The sequence below is a fragment of the Nelumbo nucifera genome, chromosome 6 (assembly GCF_055504915.1).
Source record: "Nelumbo nucifera cultivar China Antique chromosome 6, China Antique-T2T, whole genome shotgun sequence".
In the NCBI taxonomy this organism is placed as follows: domain Eukaryota; kingdom Viridiplantae; phylum Streptophyta; class Magnoliopsida; order Proteales; family Nelumbonaceae; genus Nelumbo; species Nelumbo nucifera.
The window spans coordinates 16,509,410-16,527,548 of record NC_142654.1 but is presented as its reverse complement, the minus strand read 5'-3'; the positions used below and the strand labels follow the sequence as shown (position 1 = coordinate 16,527,548).

The 18,139-nt window shown below is 40.8% G+C and overlaps 1 protein-coding gene across 3 annotated transcripts in view; it reads left to right on the top strand.

The window, feature by feature from the left end:
- Window positions 1-4,198: 4,198 nt before the first annotated feature.
- Window positions 4,199-18,139, top strand: part of LOC104590367 (RNA helicase family protein) — a 74,733-nt gene continuing 60,792 nt past the window's right edge. The window contains exons 1-5 of one of the 3 annotated variants that reach the window (XR_016077451.1): window positions 4,199-4,498; window positions 4,695-4,840; window positions 9,831-9,930; window positions 10,057-10,272; window positions 10,421-10,516. Coding sequence is in view for 2 of the 3 variants with exons in the window: in XM_010249006.3 (XP_010247308.2) it covers window positions 4,226-4,498; window positions 4,695-4,840; window positions 9,831-9,930; window positions 10,057-10,272; window positions 10,421-10,516 (831 nt within the window). In the remaining variant the exon portion in view is untranslated. Of the gene's footprint in view, window positions 4,499-4,694; window positions 4,841-9,826; window positions 9,931-10,056; window positions 10,273-10,420; window positions 10,517-18,139 lie in introns of those variants that run through there. The other 2 variants (XM_010249006.3, XM_010249015.2) reach the window with 2 other exon arrangements.

Sequence of the window (18,139 nt, the reverse complement as noted above, 5' to 3'; positions counted from 1 at the left end):
TTATACATTGTCGTTCTAGACAAATTTCCTCGTATCTTCTTCATTTCACAATGTCATTCAACCAAATTTGCCCATTTCTCATCTTAAAATTATAACTCTAAAGTAGGTTGGGTTACCCACGGGTCGGCATGGCCTAGCACAACATGGGCCATTCTAGGGCTGACCCAAATCCCCATGTGTCGGGGTTATGTTTTGAGGCCCACAGACCGGCATGACAAGGCATGCAAAGTGGGTCGTGTCAATACGACATGGTTTTCATGCTAGCCTAGCACAAAACAACATAAAACTATCCTTTTTGAATAATATAGCTATTTGGGCAAGGAAAATGACTTAAATGTCCCTAACAGCTATATAACAATTAGCTTGGGGGCATCTTAATTTTAGAAAAGTGACAACTAATAAATTCCTTGTAAAATACTAGTTTTAAAAGGGTATTCTAGTCAATTAAATTATTTATAATTCCTATAAATACCCTTACCCTTACTTTCTCATACTTTCATATACTCATGTAATCTCTCATACACTCTCATATTCTCCCACAATCTCTCTCTCACTCTCTCTATTACTTTTCTGGCCTCTTGCTCTTTATACCCTAATTTAGATATCCTTTCTAGCTTTGTATATGCCAATTCGTTGAACTAAGATGAATGAAATTTATGTTGTTGCTCACTTCAAAGAAAATTGGACACCAAACCAATTTGGTCACCACAAATTGGGCCAATATGGGTGAATGGAATGTTCAATACACCTTGGATATGATTGGATACAAAGGAAAAATCAAGCTACACATGGAAATGCATTGAAACACTATAGATACTCTAATATATTATAAAAATACATCAATAATATTTAATATAGGGCCTAAATGAACTATATATACATAAAGGTCACATACTTTAGTGATCTTTATGAAAAAATATATGATAATCAACATATTCTCTAATAAGATTATAACTACAAAATATAAGCATAATAATTATTCAATGAGACATTTTCTGTAATTTGTTTAAAAAATATGTATTTCGTATTAAAACAAATAATTTGTTTTTTATTCCAAAAAATATAACAAAAGTTAAAAAAATAAAAATGTAACAAAAAATAACTTTATGGATACAATAGATCATCCATAGATTTATAAAAAATATATACAAAAATAAATATCTTTCATCTAAAAATTACAAATAGTAAAAAAAAAAAAAAACATTTCATAAGAAATTTCAATAGACCAATGAATATGGTAAGTTATCCATTTATCTGAAACATAGTAAATATTTATGGTTAAGCACACAAAAAATTAGAAAAAATAAACAATTTTTATTCTTAAAATTACAAAAGAAAAAACATGGTAGATCATTGATAGATCTACAACATAATAAAATTTTATGTTATATCATAATAAAAATGAATAAAAAATTATTCATAAAATTACACAAAAAATATAAAGTGAATATTTTACAAGATATATCAATAGATCTATGAATATGGTAGATTATCCATATATCTATGACATAATTATTCTTCATGGGAAGATTAGACAAAAAAATATAAAACTTTCATTTCTTTTGTTATTTTATATATATATTTTTTAATTTTCTTCAATCACAGAAAAATATAGGATTTTCAACACAAGGAGAATATATCAACGTATATAGGAGCTTTTATAAGCATCAAAATATTGCAACATATTATCAAATAAATTGAAAAATACCTATTTTCATCATTTTTGAAAAAAAAAGAAAAACTTCAAAAATGTGAGTTATGGAGATTGTTTTTGGTTTTTTTAACGATCTTACAACCCAATAATGTGCAGGGGATAAGGCCTTGTTTGGCACGTATTTCCATGTGGTTTGTCGGCTATTTACAAGATTGGAAGACCGCAATTTGGTCTTTTTCCCATTTGGTTCGTAGTAGATCTAGCCGCCAAAAGTTGAAACACCGAAAAAACGTGATAAGCCCAAAATGGGCGATTTTTGAGAAGCTCCAAATTGAGCGTTTGCATTTTTTTTCTATTTGTCTTCGCCGAAAAAGACACGCCTTAATCAAATGGACTTCAAGCTACTCAAGTCTTGATGCAAAAGTTCAATGCATCTTTTGACTGTCAGAGCTACTATAAGATCTTCCCAAAAAGACTTGCCAAGCAGCCTCACTAGTGAGTTTGTAAGAGAAATGAGACTTTTGAAGATACTTATCAAGCATATTTTTCAAAGGTTTTTAATTTATTTTTTGCATATAGGAAGGTTGTACTGTATTTTCCGATACACCTTGATATGGCTATGATATGATCACAATACACCCAAATACAACTACAATGCAGGGTCTACACGATGAGAAAACACGATATAAAGGATATTGTAGCGCTTCCTGTGCCAACCCCTTAAAAATCTCAATGTGTCTTTTGATTGTAAGAGCTAGTATAAGATCTTCCCAAAAAGACTTGCCAAACAGCCTCACTAGTGAGTTTGGAAGAGAAATGAGACTTTTGAAGATACTTATAAAGCATCTTTTTCAAAGGTTTTTAATTTATTTTTTGCATATAGGAAAGTTGTACTGTATTTGTTGAAACACCTTGATATGGCTATGATATAATCACAATACACCCAAATACAGCTACAATGCGGGGTCTACAAAGGATATTGTAGCGTTTCCTATGCCAACCCCTAAAAAATACGATACTTATCAACTGATATGATCTTATACGTTGCAAAATTTTGAACATTGGGTTAACCACTAAATATATTCCAATTGTTCATGCAAAAGAAAAATAATATAATAAATAAGTGTATATTATGTTTTAAAATCTTTTATTTCATGATAACCTAAAATAATAAATACTTTTTGGTAAGAATATGTTAATGCATATATTTGAGATAATTTGACAAAGTCAACATTTTAAGAATGACACATAGCTATGAAAAAACCGTTATGGTTGCTAGCTCTAGGCTTTGATGGTTTGACCATTTGGTCTAGTCTAGGTTTGACAATACTCCAACGAGTAAATAAAAAAAAAGGTTAAATTACAAAGACCCATTTTACTATGGGGTCAATGACACATACTATACATTCATTTGTGACAAACACCCCTTGAACTTTTACTTTCTGGCAAAGATCCTTGACCGTTAAATTTGCTAATGGAAGATGTTAAATTATCAAAATACCCTCTTTTAATTGTAGAGGCGTGAAATGAAAATTTCAAAATGAAGAAAATGGGCAAAGCCATTCCCCCTTTTATGTTTGGTAGAAGTTGTTTGCTCCTAAACCCTAACCTACACAAACATATTATAGTAAAACCGTTTTTGATGAAAACCTTATATCACTCTTTGCTAAAAGTTGTTGTTACTATTTCATTGTCTTCACTATAACGTTGTTGCAAAATACTGTAGAATATTTGGGGATAATTGATACCAAAAAATATCATTTGCATCTTTTTATGCCATTGTCGGAGAAGAATCTATGTACACGTATGCCAAACTATTTTAAGCATACAATAATCAATATTTTTAGTATGTGGCTGTTTTTGGTGTAAAATTTTTAGAGAGAATGACTGATTAGCCAAACTCAGAGTTCTTTAACTCCACCATACAGGGGATGAATCCTGACCGTGGACTGATGCTAAATCTACGGGCAGGATGCGATCTATAGGAGGGGGCTGTAATTCAGAATTCTGCAGTGAAGTGTAAACAAGGTAGCGAATCATTGTAAAGTGAAAAAGGTACGTCAGTGAGTGTAAAAGATTACATTAATATAATTGATGTTGTCTCGTGAATTTACATCCATTTTCGATGTAAAATGGGTGGAATTTACATTGAAAACAAATGTGAGCAAAATCGGTGTAATATTCACCCTGATTCTCATTTTTATCAAAAACAAACGCAGCCTTAAGATTTATTGGGTTATCAAAATCAAAGTATAAAAGGACATTTCTACATTTTTAAGATTTAAAAAAACTGTAAACAAGCAAGTGAGAATTTTTGTGAAGTAACGGAGCGCCATCAGAGCGGGTCTTTGTTGTCATTGATCCCCGGGGGGGGGGGGGTTGTAATTAACCCATAATAAAACAGAAAAAAGTTAAAAATAAAGAGTTTTTAGCTATAATGCCTCTCCGAATTAGGTTATACTGATCGGACGGTCCAGATTAAGGCCTTACCATGCAAGTGCTTCTTTAACCGAAAAGACCGGGGAAAGATACAAAGTGTTGCAAGTGCATAGTACCTGCTGGTGTATTTTAATGTCCCTGCGTTGCTTGGCCGGCAGCTCCTGCTTGTTTTACAAATTTCTTTCGGCGGGTCAGCAGGGGCTTGGGATTGGGTTGCAGAGGACGAGCGCCACCATGTCTTACCGTCCTAACTACCAAGGTGGTCGCCGAGGCGGAGGAGCAGGACGAGGAGGAGGCCGAGGGGGTGGAGCCGGCGGCCGGGGTGGCCGGGGTGGCGGCCGTGGTGAGCAGCGCTGGTGGGATCCCGCCTGGCGAGCAGAGCGTCTGAGACAGAAGGCAGCCGAGGTATTATTTTAACTAGGGTTCTAATAGATGTGTAATTCTTGTAGCTCTGGTTTTAAAACGTTTATTCTTTCTGGTAATCGTGTTTTGGAAATATTGGTTCAGTTTATAACCAGTGACTGCCTTTTGGTCATGCTGTGATATGTTGTTTGACATTTTTCCTTTCCTTTCTTTTCCTTTGATGTTCTGGTTGACATAGCTTGAAGTCGTTGATGAGGATGAATGGTGGAACAAGATGGAACAGATGAAAAAAGGGGGTGAGCAGGAGATGATTATTAAGAGGAACTACAGTCGTGAGGGGCAACAAACTCTGGCTGATATGGCTTCTCAATTGGGTCTTTACTTGTAAGTGTGTTTCTTTCCTATTTATTTTTTTGAGCTTCCGGAGTTTTGGCACTTAGAAAATAAAAGCATTTCGTGATGTGATCTCAATTTTGGTCTTAAAAAGAAGTGAATGCTGTGACAAGTACAGACATTACCTATTTGGTGGTCATATTAACATTCACATCTCGTTGTATGCACATATAACTATATTTAAAAGGGTTAATATTCCTTTTCTTGGTATTCAATGGGTTTGGTTAACTCAATTGCATGGTGATAAGCCATATTTTAAGCTTCGATATTAGGGTGTTTATTATTATTATTTTTAAAAATTTTTGATCAGCCTGCTTCTAGGAGAAAGTTACAACTGCTAGAGGCTGACCTATCAAATACGAAATATGTTATAAAAGTCTTACATTGTTAAATGTGGGCCTAGAGCCCCCAAAACCAAATCATATGTATCTATTCCTTCCCTTGCCAAGGCATTATATAGGCACTTTGTTGATCTAGGAGTTCACCTGACCTGAATGAAATGTTCAACCTTGACATCAACACTTTAGTGTTTGTTGCGTTTTTCCCTCCATTTCATCTATGTTCCAATGGACCAGAGGCCTTTTTCTGTTGTATGAGTCCAGCCGACTACCACTTCGCAGTCTTCTTCCCTAAGCAGCCCATTCCAGCCCGAAGAGAAGGCCAGTTTTGGACCTTGAAGAACTCCAAATTCTGCTGTAAAAGAAGTGCCTTCACCATAGTCAACTTGGCACCTTCTTGGGGAGTGTTTTTGAGGAAATAATATTGACATGTGATTCACCTATTTATGAGTTTGTAAGTAATTAGTAGGGAGACCGGAGATCTATCATTTTGACAAAATTAAATAATGCAAATGATTGATTGGAGTAGTTTATGATGAACATGTAGGGTCCAAACTTGTATAGGGAAAGGAGGGAGTTTTAGGAGGAGTTGCTTTCCATTAGAGGGTTATGGGAGGGCCAAAGTGTTTAGGAGGGGGCTTTAACTTGTAGGTGAACCCTACTTCCTGTAACCAGATAAATTAGCGTCTTCAGTAGATTGGGAAGGTTTATCTTGTAGAGCTCTACCCCGACCTATTTCTGACCATTGCCCTATAGCTCTTGCTTAGGAATGCTTATTTAGTTGACTCACTCCATTCAGATTTGAAAGCTTGTGGTTGGCTCATCTGTCTTTCATCAAGAATGCTACGTCTTGGTTGGAAGAGGATGTCATTTCTAGATGGGAAGGTTATATTTTGTAGGAAGCTGCAGCACCTCAAAGAGAAAATTAAAAACTACAACAAAGATCTTTAGAAGGGTAAAGAAAAGGAAGGAGATTTTGTAAAAAAATTAAGGAACTAATTCAAAAGGAAGCCCTTTTATGCTTTTCCTTATTTAAAAGTTTTATTTTTTTATTTTTTATTGAACTCAACTATGAATGGAAGGAAAAACAAAACTTGTGTCCTGATTAGTAATTAATGAGATCTCACAACCTGATAAATTGTCTAGTAGTTTTGTAGATCACTTGATACCCATCCATTGCCATCAGTTCCTAAAGTGGTGGGCTGATGGTGGAGGGACTGGATTAGCCAAGCCTTGGGGGAACAAGTGGCGGTATTTGGGAGATTCATTGACCTTGAGGTAATTAAAATGGCAGTATTTTCCATGTATAGATGTATATATCAAATGCACTAGGGCTACATTGCTTCTTTATAGCCTTATTTAGCACTATTAGGAGATATTGAAAGGAATTCTATTGGATGTATTCAGAGAATTTCATGAAAGGAGAACTATAAGTCCAGGTGCAAATGCTATGTTCAACATTGATTCCTAAGAAACTTGAGGCAAACCATTCCAGAGACTTTGGGTGAAAGTTAGATTTGGAGGGCGGCTATGATATGGTTCAGTCCTTTTTGGGAAGAGTATTATCATAATGTGGCTTTAGTGCTAAATGGATAATGTGGATCATGGGCTGTCTAAAAATTTGCAACTACTTGGTGTTGGTTAGGGGTGGACACAAATCAAGCTATTCACGGGCCATTTGAGCTTGGCTTTCAAAAAGCTCGATTCGGTTTGGTCCAAATCGAGCTTCGAACTGAACTATAGCCCAACATATAGGCTTGGTATCTAATCCAGTTGAGATTAAATAGCATGAAGCTCGACTCGTGAAGCTTGTAGGCCTGATTGAGCTTATATTTATAATATCTTTATTTTTTATATGTATAATACGATTTTTTTAGTAATAATACAGTGTAAATCAGGATACCCTTAGGATTGGAGACCAAAAAATAACTCAATGTGACCATTTTCGGTACCTTGGTTCATAATTCATAACAAGGGAGAAATTGAGGACACCACCAAAGAATTAGAGCAGGTCGGGCAAAATGGAGGGGGTGCATCTAGACTTTTATGTGATAGGCAAATACCACTTAGATTAAAAGGAAAATTCTATAAAACAGTTGAAGGCCAGCTATGTTGTATGGAGCAGAGTGTTAGGCAGTCAAGAAACATGTTCAAAAAATGAATGTGGCGGAAATGCGGATGCTAAATTGGATGAGTGGAACAATTGAAGTCATCTGTTAGGGGTGCCCAACCGAATCGTGGGGTAATTTTCTGGACTGACCCGATAGGTTCGGTTTTTACATTCAATCGAACCGATACAACAGGTTAACCGGTCTACTGGTTAACCGTGGTTCAGTTTTTCGGTTTTTTATGCCCTTAAAATAAAAAAAAAGTAAAAACACGGTAACTGGGATCGCCAGTGTTGCCGAGATGCATTAGTCTCTAACCCGTAGGCTAAGCCTCCAGTGTCGTAGATCGCCGGTGTCAGAGGCCGTCGGTGAATCGGTCGGAGGGTGGAGCGCCAAAGGCCAGAACCAGAGAGAGAGTTCGAGAGGCATGAGAGAGAGAGAGAGCTCAGAGAGAGATTAAGAGGCGAGAGAGAGAGAGTTTAGAGAGAGACTGAGAGGCGAGAGAGAGAGAGAGTTCAGAGAGAGGGAGTATGAGAGAGTGAGGGTCCGAGAGAGAGAGGGAAAGAAAAAGATAGGCCCGCGCAGCGGCTAGCGGGTGTCAGTTTGTCAGACGACTTAGACTGCTGGCTGCCAGATTGGTGAACCTGTCTCAACTCTCAGTTTGGCAGTCTAAACACTCTCAGACTGTCGAACGTTTTTATTTGACTTTTTAAAGAAATAAAATAATATATATATATATATAATATTATATAAAAATATATATTGGTTGGTTCGGTTAACCGCCAGTTTTTTAAATGGTTAGCCGAAATGAACCGAAACTTTCAGTTTTTTGAAAACATCGAACCGACCGATTCGGTTTTTTTTGCTCACCCCTATCATCTGTAGGAGCCTAGGAGTAGCTCCAAAAGGTGATAAAAATGAGAGAGTAGACCAAGGTGGTTTGGTTACATGCATAGAAGATCACCAACAACTCTAGATAGAATAATTGATTTGTTACAAGGGGAAGGGGCTAGAAGAGGCTGAAGAGTTAGGGATACCAAAAAGGACATCGGTAGAATTAGTAAGAAATGATTTAAGCACTAATGGTTTAATAGTGGATATGACTTTAAGTAGGACAGGTTGGCGAAATAGGATTCGTGTTGCTGACCCCATATGGTTGGGAGAAGGCATGGATGATGATGATGATATGTATAATTTTTAATTTTTTATATGAAGCTTGGCTCACTATTGATCTGGAGTTGAGCTGACCTCAAACTATATGAGCTTTTGAGTTGAGCCAAGCTCGAACTATATGAGCTTTTGAGTTGAACCAAAGTCAAGCTAGTATTTCTAGCTCAAATCGAGTTGGAGCTTAAACTTGAATCTTATGCTTTTCTATCAAGCCAATCTTGAATAGTCTAATATTCTGCACAACTCAGCTTGTATCCACAACTAGTGTTGGTAAATGGGGTAGTAAAGGAGTTTTTTTTTTTTCCCCCTTCTGAGAGGGGATTATTGAGACAAGGAGTTCCATTATCTTCATTCCTTCTTACACTTATTGTGGATGTGTTTAGTAGGTTGATTTTGAGGCCTGGTAATCTAGGTATAATAGAAAAATGGAGGATTGGTAGGAATGACAGTCATTACCCACCTGTAATTTGTGGGTGATATAATCCTTTTTTGTGAGGATAAGGGTTAGGAGGGGGTAAGGAACCTAAATCTTCTAATGAAATGCTTTGAGAGTATTTCCAACTTAAAGATAGACGTAAGCAATCATTGTATTGTGGGTATAAACATGGGAGAGGAGGTATAATAAAGTAATTTCAAGAAAGAGAGTAATGAAAAGGGAAAAACAAGGGGCAGAGCCCTTTTTCTATTTATTTGTTTAAAAAGAAGAAAACTTTGTCCTTTCTTTCTTTCTTCTTTCTTAAAACCCTTGAATCTTTTATGTTTTAATGGTAAGACCCTTAAAATAAACATGAGTGATATATATTATATATGATAGGATGCAATACATGTAATAATAGTGAGCCATACTAGAATTGTGATTTTTGTTGCTTAAGTGGGCATCTTATTGCCTAGTCGGGCGACTAGTATCTAGATGGGTGCCTTTTTTTATGTAAGCCATGGCATTTAGGCAGGTTGGGTACCTTGTCACCTAGGTGACACATTGACAACTATGCAGATACCGGATAGGTTTGCTAGTTCCTTAGCTGATTCATTTTTGAGACAAATGGAGTTGGTATACTTGAGTCTTAGTGGATGTCTTCCTTCTATAGGTATTCTTACTTTGTATATTTATGTTGTTTTGCTTCCTTCTTTTTTGGGTTGTTTGATGTTTATACCCGGGTGGTTCTTTTATTTTTCAGTTTGCTTAGTCTTGTCTTCTTTTGAAAAGGTTTGCATTTCCTAGTTTCCAATCAAGAAATAGGAAAAAATGTACGAAGTGCTTGAGGTGTATGCATATTTTTAATATCATGTTATCTGCTTAGAGTTGCCGTGGCTCAGCTCCACCTGACAATTTGTTTTACTGATTTCATATTTGTGGAAAGAAAGCCATGCATATAACGAAGGGAAGACACTTGTTGTCAGCAAAGTTCCGTTGCCAAATTATCGGGCAGATCTTGATGAGCGTCATGGATCAACACAGAAAGAGGTGCTGTTAACTGCATGACAGAAGGTTTTTTTTTTGTTCCTTTGAATCAAGAAGTTCATTTTTCCTTTATCTAAATTCTCTCTCTCTCTCTCTCTCTCTCTCTCTCTCTCTCTCTCTCTCTTTCAGATCCGAATGTCCACAGAGACTGAGAGAAGAGTGGGGAATCTCTTGGCTAGCTCAAAGGAAGCAGTACATGCTGATGACTCATCTTGTGCATCAAGTCAAGGAGTGAAACAATCATCACCTTCTGTAAATATAATAAAATCTGAATCAACATTGGATGCTGATAAGGCCAAGGAGAAATTTAGTGTTGAACTCAAGAACAGGCAGGAGAAGATGAAGGTTCATTTATACCTGACTGATATCATGCATTATAAGCAATCAATATTTTGTGCACCAAAAAGTTCTATAGTGGTCATGAGAAGTAACGTTGTGCTATTAACATCAAATTATACATTTTTGTTATCCGTGTGGCTTTGGTTACTGGCAGGCAAGCGATGGTTCAAAAGCAATGCAGTCATTCAGGGAAAAATTACCAGCATACAAAGTGAAGGCAGAGTTTTTAACTGCTGTTTCCAATAATCAGGTGCAGTTTTATTCAAATCAAGTTTGAAGTGACACTTCATATTCCTCCTTGCATTGAAATGCTGCATGCGCTGTAAATCACATTTGATTTTTTTTCTTGATAGCAAAATAAATTGAAAATTTTATTAATCATAGACAAAGTACAAAAATTGGGTAATATGACGAGATAACATCCAAACCCAATTGATAAAAAACACATCCAAACCCAGAGGAAAACATACAAAATGATCAATACAGTCATAACAAGCTAATCCATTGTTGTACATTTTCCATATAACTATTCTAGACCTAGAGTTGCCCAAAATGAAGCCTAGAAAATAGCTCTTTGTACATAAGCAAATTCTGGATGCACAAGAATCCAATCCAGAAATTTACTTCCAATTAAGGAACACCGTCTATCTTGATTCTTCTGAACATATTGAAGATTCTTTTGTTCTTTCCTTTTAAATGCATCAAACTACATCAAAAGGAATATAACTCCAAAATATTCTAGCTTTCTTTCTCTCCTGGATTATTGGCTACAATGCAAGTAGCTCATTTAAACCCATAGGCTTCCATTCACTTTTCCAAATAGGGAAAAGAAAACACCCCAAATGAATTTGGTGTATCTGCATGTAATGAAAAGATGTATCAAGCCTTTTTCACTCCATCCTTGTCACCATCCAAGCCTTATCCCAACTATATGGGTTGGCTACATGAATCCTGTTTCACGATTCCGTTCTGTTTAATGCCATATCCATTGTTGAATAATTGGCACTTAAATAATTTCTTATTACTTCTACCAGTGTCCTTTTTGGTCTAGCCTTAGCCCTTCTTGCCCCTTTTACTTGCAACAAACTTCTGCAGTCTGCTTACTCTCATTTTATATCCTATTGAAGCTACTTCTTGTTATTATTAAATTTACATATCATATATTCCGTTTTATTCCTACCTATTGTAAGACCTTTTGTTTACAAGGATTTGTCCAAAATTTTAATTTTGCATTTAATCTTTCATTGCTTTCATCAATTAAAGCAATATAATTAGCAAACAACATGCACCCATAGGAACTCCTCAAAATGTTTAGTCAGTTTATCTATGATCAGTGCTGGTGCAAATAAATAAGGGCTAAGTGCTAAATCTTGGTAAATACCCATCATAACTGTAAAATCTGATGTCTCTCCTAGAGGTGTTCTAACGTTGGTTGCACCCTTGTACATATTCTCAATTAGCTCTATATACCTATTTGGAACCCCTTTCTTTTCCAAGACTCACCATATTATCTCACTAGGAACTCTATCATATGCTTTCTCTAGATCAATGAACACTAGATTAAGATCTCTCTTTTTCTATTTGAACTTTTATATCTATCGTTGTAAAAGAAAGAAAGCTTCCATTGTTGATCTCCCTAGTAAAAACCCAAATTGGTCCTCTGATATACTTGTTTCATGTCATAATCTTTGTTCAAACTATTCTCTCCCAAAGTTTCATAGTATGGCTCATGATTTTTTTTTTGATATTTTTTCTTTTTTATTTTTATTAAATTCCTGCTACTGTTTTTGATAGATTCTTCTCCAAGGGTCTACACAACCCGGGGGGGGGGGGAGCCCATCCCCCAAACCCATAAACCCCCCAACCCAGGTGCAGACGGGATTCAATCCCAAGTCTCCACTACAACCAGCAGGAGACCTTACCAACCAGCCGGCTGGCACCTTGTGTGTGGCTCATGAATTTATTTACCCAATAGTTATTACAATTTTGAATGTGTTGTGGACGCCTTCCTCGGGAAGACGTACCATCGCCACCGGCAGCAACAAGCACCTGACCCACCGCCAGCAGCAGCAATGATTCAGTGATGCTCATCCTACCCAGTTCGGCAACAACAGCCTTATCTAGATTAGATTAGCTCATTTTGCTTGTTCTTATCTTATTGCTCTTATCTCTTTATCTTATCTTGTTAGTAGCTTATCAGATTAGGATTAGCTTATCTTATCCTTAGCAAGATAGAACTGGAAGTCTCCCTATTCAGCAAGGAGACTCCCTTTGATTAGGACTCTTGTAATCTCCTATTTAAGGAGACCCATTATTGAATGAGATATCGAATATTCAGTTGAAGAAGTGGGTTAGGAGAGTTGGTGATCTCTTGAACAAATCACCAGAGGCGCCAAGATAGGTTCATCAAGAGCAGGAAGGAACAAGGGAAAACAGGAGGTTTTCCCCGTGGACCGACCCGTGACGAGATCCTATTCTCGGGCCCTCAACAACTTGGTATCAGAGCAAGGCGTCATGGGTGATCTGGAGCAGCTACCATCCAGGGTCCACGACCTCGAGCACCATCTCGTGGAGACCAGCTCCGAAGTCCGTGAGATCAAAGACGAAGTGAGGGAGCTGCGATGCCTGATGGAGCTATTCCTTTCTGGTAGGGAAGGGAACTCTGAAGGGGGGACAGCTGCCAATGGCCGTCGACCAGATCTGCCAGAGTCTTCCGGCGAGCAGCAGTCCGTTAGCCAAAGAACCGCAGTCGTCCCCAAGTACAGCAGGCTGGAATTCCCGTCGTACAACGACAACGAAGACCCCTTAGGCTGGCTGTATCGCTGCGAGCAATTTTTTCGGAACCAACGGACAGATGACCGGGATAAGGTAAGTCTAGCCGCCTTTTACTTAACAGAGGAAGCACAACTTTGGTTTTATCGGTTAGAGCAAGAAGAACCCGGGCTCAGTTGGCCCCAGTTTAAGTCCTATTGCCTTCTTAGGTTCGGACCCCCACTGACCAGCAATCCACTGGGTGAGCTGATTAACCTTAAACAGACCGGCACAGTGGTTGAATATCAGCGACAGTTCCAAACCCTCCTCGCGAGGGTATCCTTCGTGCGACCCGACCAACAAGTGGATATGTTCACGGTAGGGCTATCAGAACCCCTGCGGGTGGATGTCGAGATGCAGAATCCCCCAAATTTGGTCACAGCCATGAACTTAGCCCGTGCATTCGAGCGCAAACTGCAGCTCAACCACGGGATTTTTAATGTGGGTCGGCCACCAAACTCATGGGTACCCCTAAGATCAGTAGCAACGACCCCCTCTTCTGCTACCAGCCGAGAACTGAAATCTCCCACCACCACCGCCTCTAGACCAATGACAAGTACAGAGGCCAATGTTTCAACTGTGATGACCTCTACTCGGCAGGACATAGATGCAAGAGGCTTTTTTGCCTCCTCATCGATGAACAAGAGGAGGAGGAAGAAGAACCAGTCATATTTGAGCCAAAGATCTCTCTCCATGCGATCACCGGCATTAAAACTTCTCAGACCATGCAGTTACAGGCACAGATAGCAAGTCAACCGGTGCACATTCTCGTCGATTCAGGGAGTACACACAACTTCATAAGTGAACATGCCGCCCTTCAGTTAAAGCTGCCAATGGAGCTTCGACCGCGACTATAGGTAGCGGTTGCAAATGGTGAGAGAGTTCACAGTCTAGGAATTTATAAGGGCGTGCCGGTACAGGTCAATTCTGAACTGTTTCTTGCTGATTTATTTGTTCTTTCATTGGATGGGTTCGATATTGTTCTAGGGGTCAAGTGGTTAATTACCCTAGGGCCGATTTTGTGGGACTTCAGCGCACTCACCATGACCTTCCACCTAAATGGAAAGCAAGTTTCATGGCACAGTTGCAGGGTTAAAGAAAGGACACCACAGGTCCATGCACTTCAGACAGAACCGACAGCCATGGAAAAACTTCTCGTCGAGTTTTCAGATCTGTTCCAGGAACCCAAGGGCCTCCCCCTTCCCGAGCTTGCGACCATCGTATTCCTTTGGTGGCGGGTTCAGCACCAGTCATTGTCCGGCCTTATCGCTACCCTCACTTACAGAAGGACGAGATAGAGAAACAATGTACAGAGATGCTGAACCAAGGAATCATACGCAAAAGTCACTCCCCCTTCTCTTCGCCGGTTCTGTTGGTGGCGAAGTAGGATGGAACGTGGAGGTTCTGTGTTGACTATAGAGAACTCAATGACCGAATGATCAAAGATAAGTTCCCTATTCCCGTTGTGGACGAACTGCTGGACGAGTTGCATGGTGCCCAGTATTTCTCTAAGTTGGACCTCAGGTTCGGATACTTCCAAGTTCGCATGGCTCCCGGTGACGTGAAGAAGACTGCTTTTCGCACCCACCTGGCCACTTCGAATTTTTAGTCATGCCATTCGGACTCTCCAACGCCCCATCTACATTTCAGTCACTAATGAACGAGGTATTCCAGCCCCATCTGTGCAAATTTGTTTTAGTTTTCTTTGATGATATCCTCGTTTACAACAATTCATGGGTAGAGCATGTCCACCATCTGAGGACCGTTTTCGAGCTCCTACGCCAACACAAATTATTCCTGAAACGGTCCAAGTGCCCCTTCGGGGAGCGACAGGTTCGTTATATCGGCCACGTCGTCCATGGGCAGGGTGTGACAGTTGATAGTTCCAAGATTCAGGCTATAAAAGAATGGCCCAAACCTCAATTAGCCAAGGTCTTATGCGGGTTCCTCGGTTTAACGGGTTACTACCGCAAATTTGTACAGAACTATGGAGTGTTGGCAGCCCCGTTAACCAACTTGTTGAAGAAAAATTCCTTCTGGTGGGACGACGCAGCAGATGAAGCTTTCCTGACACTGAGAAATGCCCTGTCTTGCAATTACCTAATTTCGCCCTCGAAGTCACAGTCGAGTGCGATGCTTCCGGAGTGGGTATCAGGGCCGTACTACAGCAACAAGGGCATCCGATTGCTTTCTTCAGCCGCAGACTGGCCGACCGGCACCTGAAGCTTCCAGCCTATGAGCACGAACTAATTGGCCTAGCCCGAGCCGTCCAGCACTGGAGGCCATATTTGTGGGGGTGGTCGTTTGTCGTTAAAACTTCATTACAGCCTCAAATACCTGTTAGAGCAGCGTCTCACCACTTCCCCTCAGCAGCATTGGGTTAGCAAACTGCTTGGGTTTGACTTCCGGGTGGAATATAAGGCGGGATCCTCAAATCGCGCAGCTGATGCCTCGTTTAGGCGAGTTGAAGACGCGATGGTTCTGTGTAGCATTTCCCAACCTCGGATCTCTCTGTTTGATGACATTAAGAAGGCAGCACCACAGTCCCCGAAATGGTTGCTCTTGCTACAGTAGATCCAGTCCGGCACCGCCGACCCCAATTGGTTACTTCAAGACGGGTTGGTACTGTATAAGGGACGCGTCCATCTTCCACCAGACTGCCCGTTGATCCCCACCATCATCACCAGCATCCATAACTCCACCCACGAGGGCATTCAAAAAACACTACACCGTGTCCGGACTGATTTCCATTGGCGAGGTATGAAGACTTTTATTCGAGATTTTGTTCAAAATTGCTCCACATGCCAACAACACAAATGGGAAAACCTACACCCGGCAGACCTCCTTCAGCCCCTTTCCATCCCGACACAGATATGGGCCGACATCTCCATGGACTTCATTGAGGGACTACCCAAGGTGGGTGGCAAATCAGTTCTCTTCGTGGTAGTCGACCGCTTCTCTAAATACACCCACTTCATTCCTCTATCACACCCGTACAGTGCCACTTTGGTTGCCCTCGCCTTCTTTACACATGTCTTTCGCTTACATGGGCTACCAGAATCCATAGTCAGCGATAGAGACCCGGTTTTCACTAGTGCCTTCTGGAGAGAGTTGTTCCGGCTACGAGGCACCACCCTGGCCTACTCATCAGCTTACCGGCCACAAACCGACGGTCAGACGGAAGTGGTTAACCGCACAATCGAGATGTATCTCCGCTGTTTCGTAGGCGATCAACCACGACGGTGGGTGGATTGGCTCCCTTGGGCCGAGTACTGCTACAACACAGCCTACCATTCTTCCCTCGGCATGACTCCCTTTCGCGTCGTTTATGGCAGGGATCCTCCCCGCTTGCTGTCCTACGAGCCGGGTTCTACTCGTTTGGAAGCAATTGATCACTCCTTACAAGAACGCGACGCCCTCCTAGCCGACGTCCGCCTTCGCTTACAGCAGGCCCAGCTCCGCACGAAGCTCCACTATGACAAGCACCACCGGGAACTGTCATTCGATCCAGGACAATTTGTTTGGTTGAAACTCCAGCCCTACCGGCAACGCTCCTTGCGCCACAAGGCTGCCCCGAAGCTGGCCCCCAAGTTCTATGGGCCCTACAAGGTTCTACGACGGATTGGCAACATGGCCTACTGGCTAGAATTGCCTGAGACCAGCCGGATTCATGATGTCTTCCACATCTCCTTCCTGAAGCCATTTACGGGTGTTCCCCCGGACCAAGTTCCCTCCCTGCCACCCTTGAAAGATGGCAAGCTGGTCCCTCAACCTAAAGCTGTCACCCGCTCTCGTTTCAATCGTGGAATCCTTGAAGTCTTGGTGGAATGGTGTAATTTACCATCAACAGAAGCCACATGGATCCCATTGACAGAGTTCCAAGCCACATATCCAGAGTTTGAGCTTGAGGACAAGCTCGTAGTCCAGGAACGGAGTAATGTTGTGGACGCCTTCCTCGGGAAGACGTACCATCGCCGCCGGCAGCAACAGGCACCTGACCCACCGCCAGCAGCAGCAATGATTCAGTGATGCTCATCCTACCCAGTTCGGCAACAACAGCCTTATCTAGATTAGATTAGCTCATTTTGCTTGTTCTTATCTTATTGCTCTTATCTCTTATCTTATCTTGTTAGTAGCTTATCAGATTAGGATTAGCTTATCTTATCCTTAGCAAGATAGAACTGGAAGTCTCCCTATTCAGCAAGGAGACTCCCTTTGATTAGGACTCTTGTAATCTCCTATTTAAGGAGACCCCATTATTGAATGAGATATCGAATATTCAGTTGAAGAAGTGGGTTAGGAGAGTTGGTGATCTCTTGAACAAATCACCAGAGGCGCCAAGATAGGTTCATCAAGAGCAGGAAGGAACAAGGGAAAACAGGAGGTTTTCCCCATGGACCGACCCGTGACGAGATCCTATTCTCGGGCCCTCAACAACTTGGTATCAGAGCAAGGCGTCATGGGTGATCTGGAGCAGCTACCATCCAGGGTCCACGACCTCGAGCACCAACTCGTGGAGACCAGCTCCGAAGTCCGTGAGATCAAAGACGAAGTGAGGGAGCTGCGATGCCTGATGGAGCTATTCCTTTCTGGTAGGGAAGGGAACTCTGAAGGGGGGACAGCTGCCAATGGCCGTCGACCAGATCTGCCAGAGTCTTCCGGCGAGCAGCAGTCCGTTAGCCAAAGAACCGCAGTCGTCCCCAAGTACAGCAGGCTGGAATTCCCGTCGTACAACGACAACGAAGACCCCTTAGGCTGGCTGTATCGCTGCGAGCAATTTTTTCGGAACCAACGGACAGATGACCGGGATAAGGTAAGTCTAGCCGCCTTTTACTTAACAGAGGAAGCACAACTTTGGTTTTATCGGTTAGAGCAAGAAGAACCCGGGCTCAGTTGGCCCCAGTTTAAGTCCTATTGCCTTCTTAGGTTCGGACCCCCACTGACCAGCAATCCACTGGGTGAGCTGATTAACCTTAAACAGACCGGCACAGTGGTTGAATATCAGCGACAGTTCCAAACCCTCCTCGCGAGGGTATCCTTCGTGCGACCCGACCAACAAGTG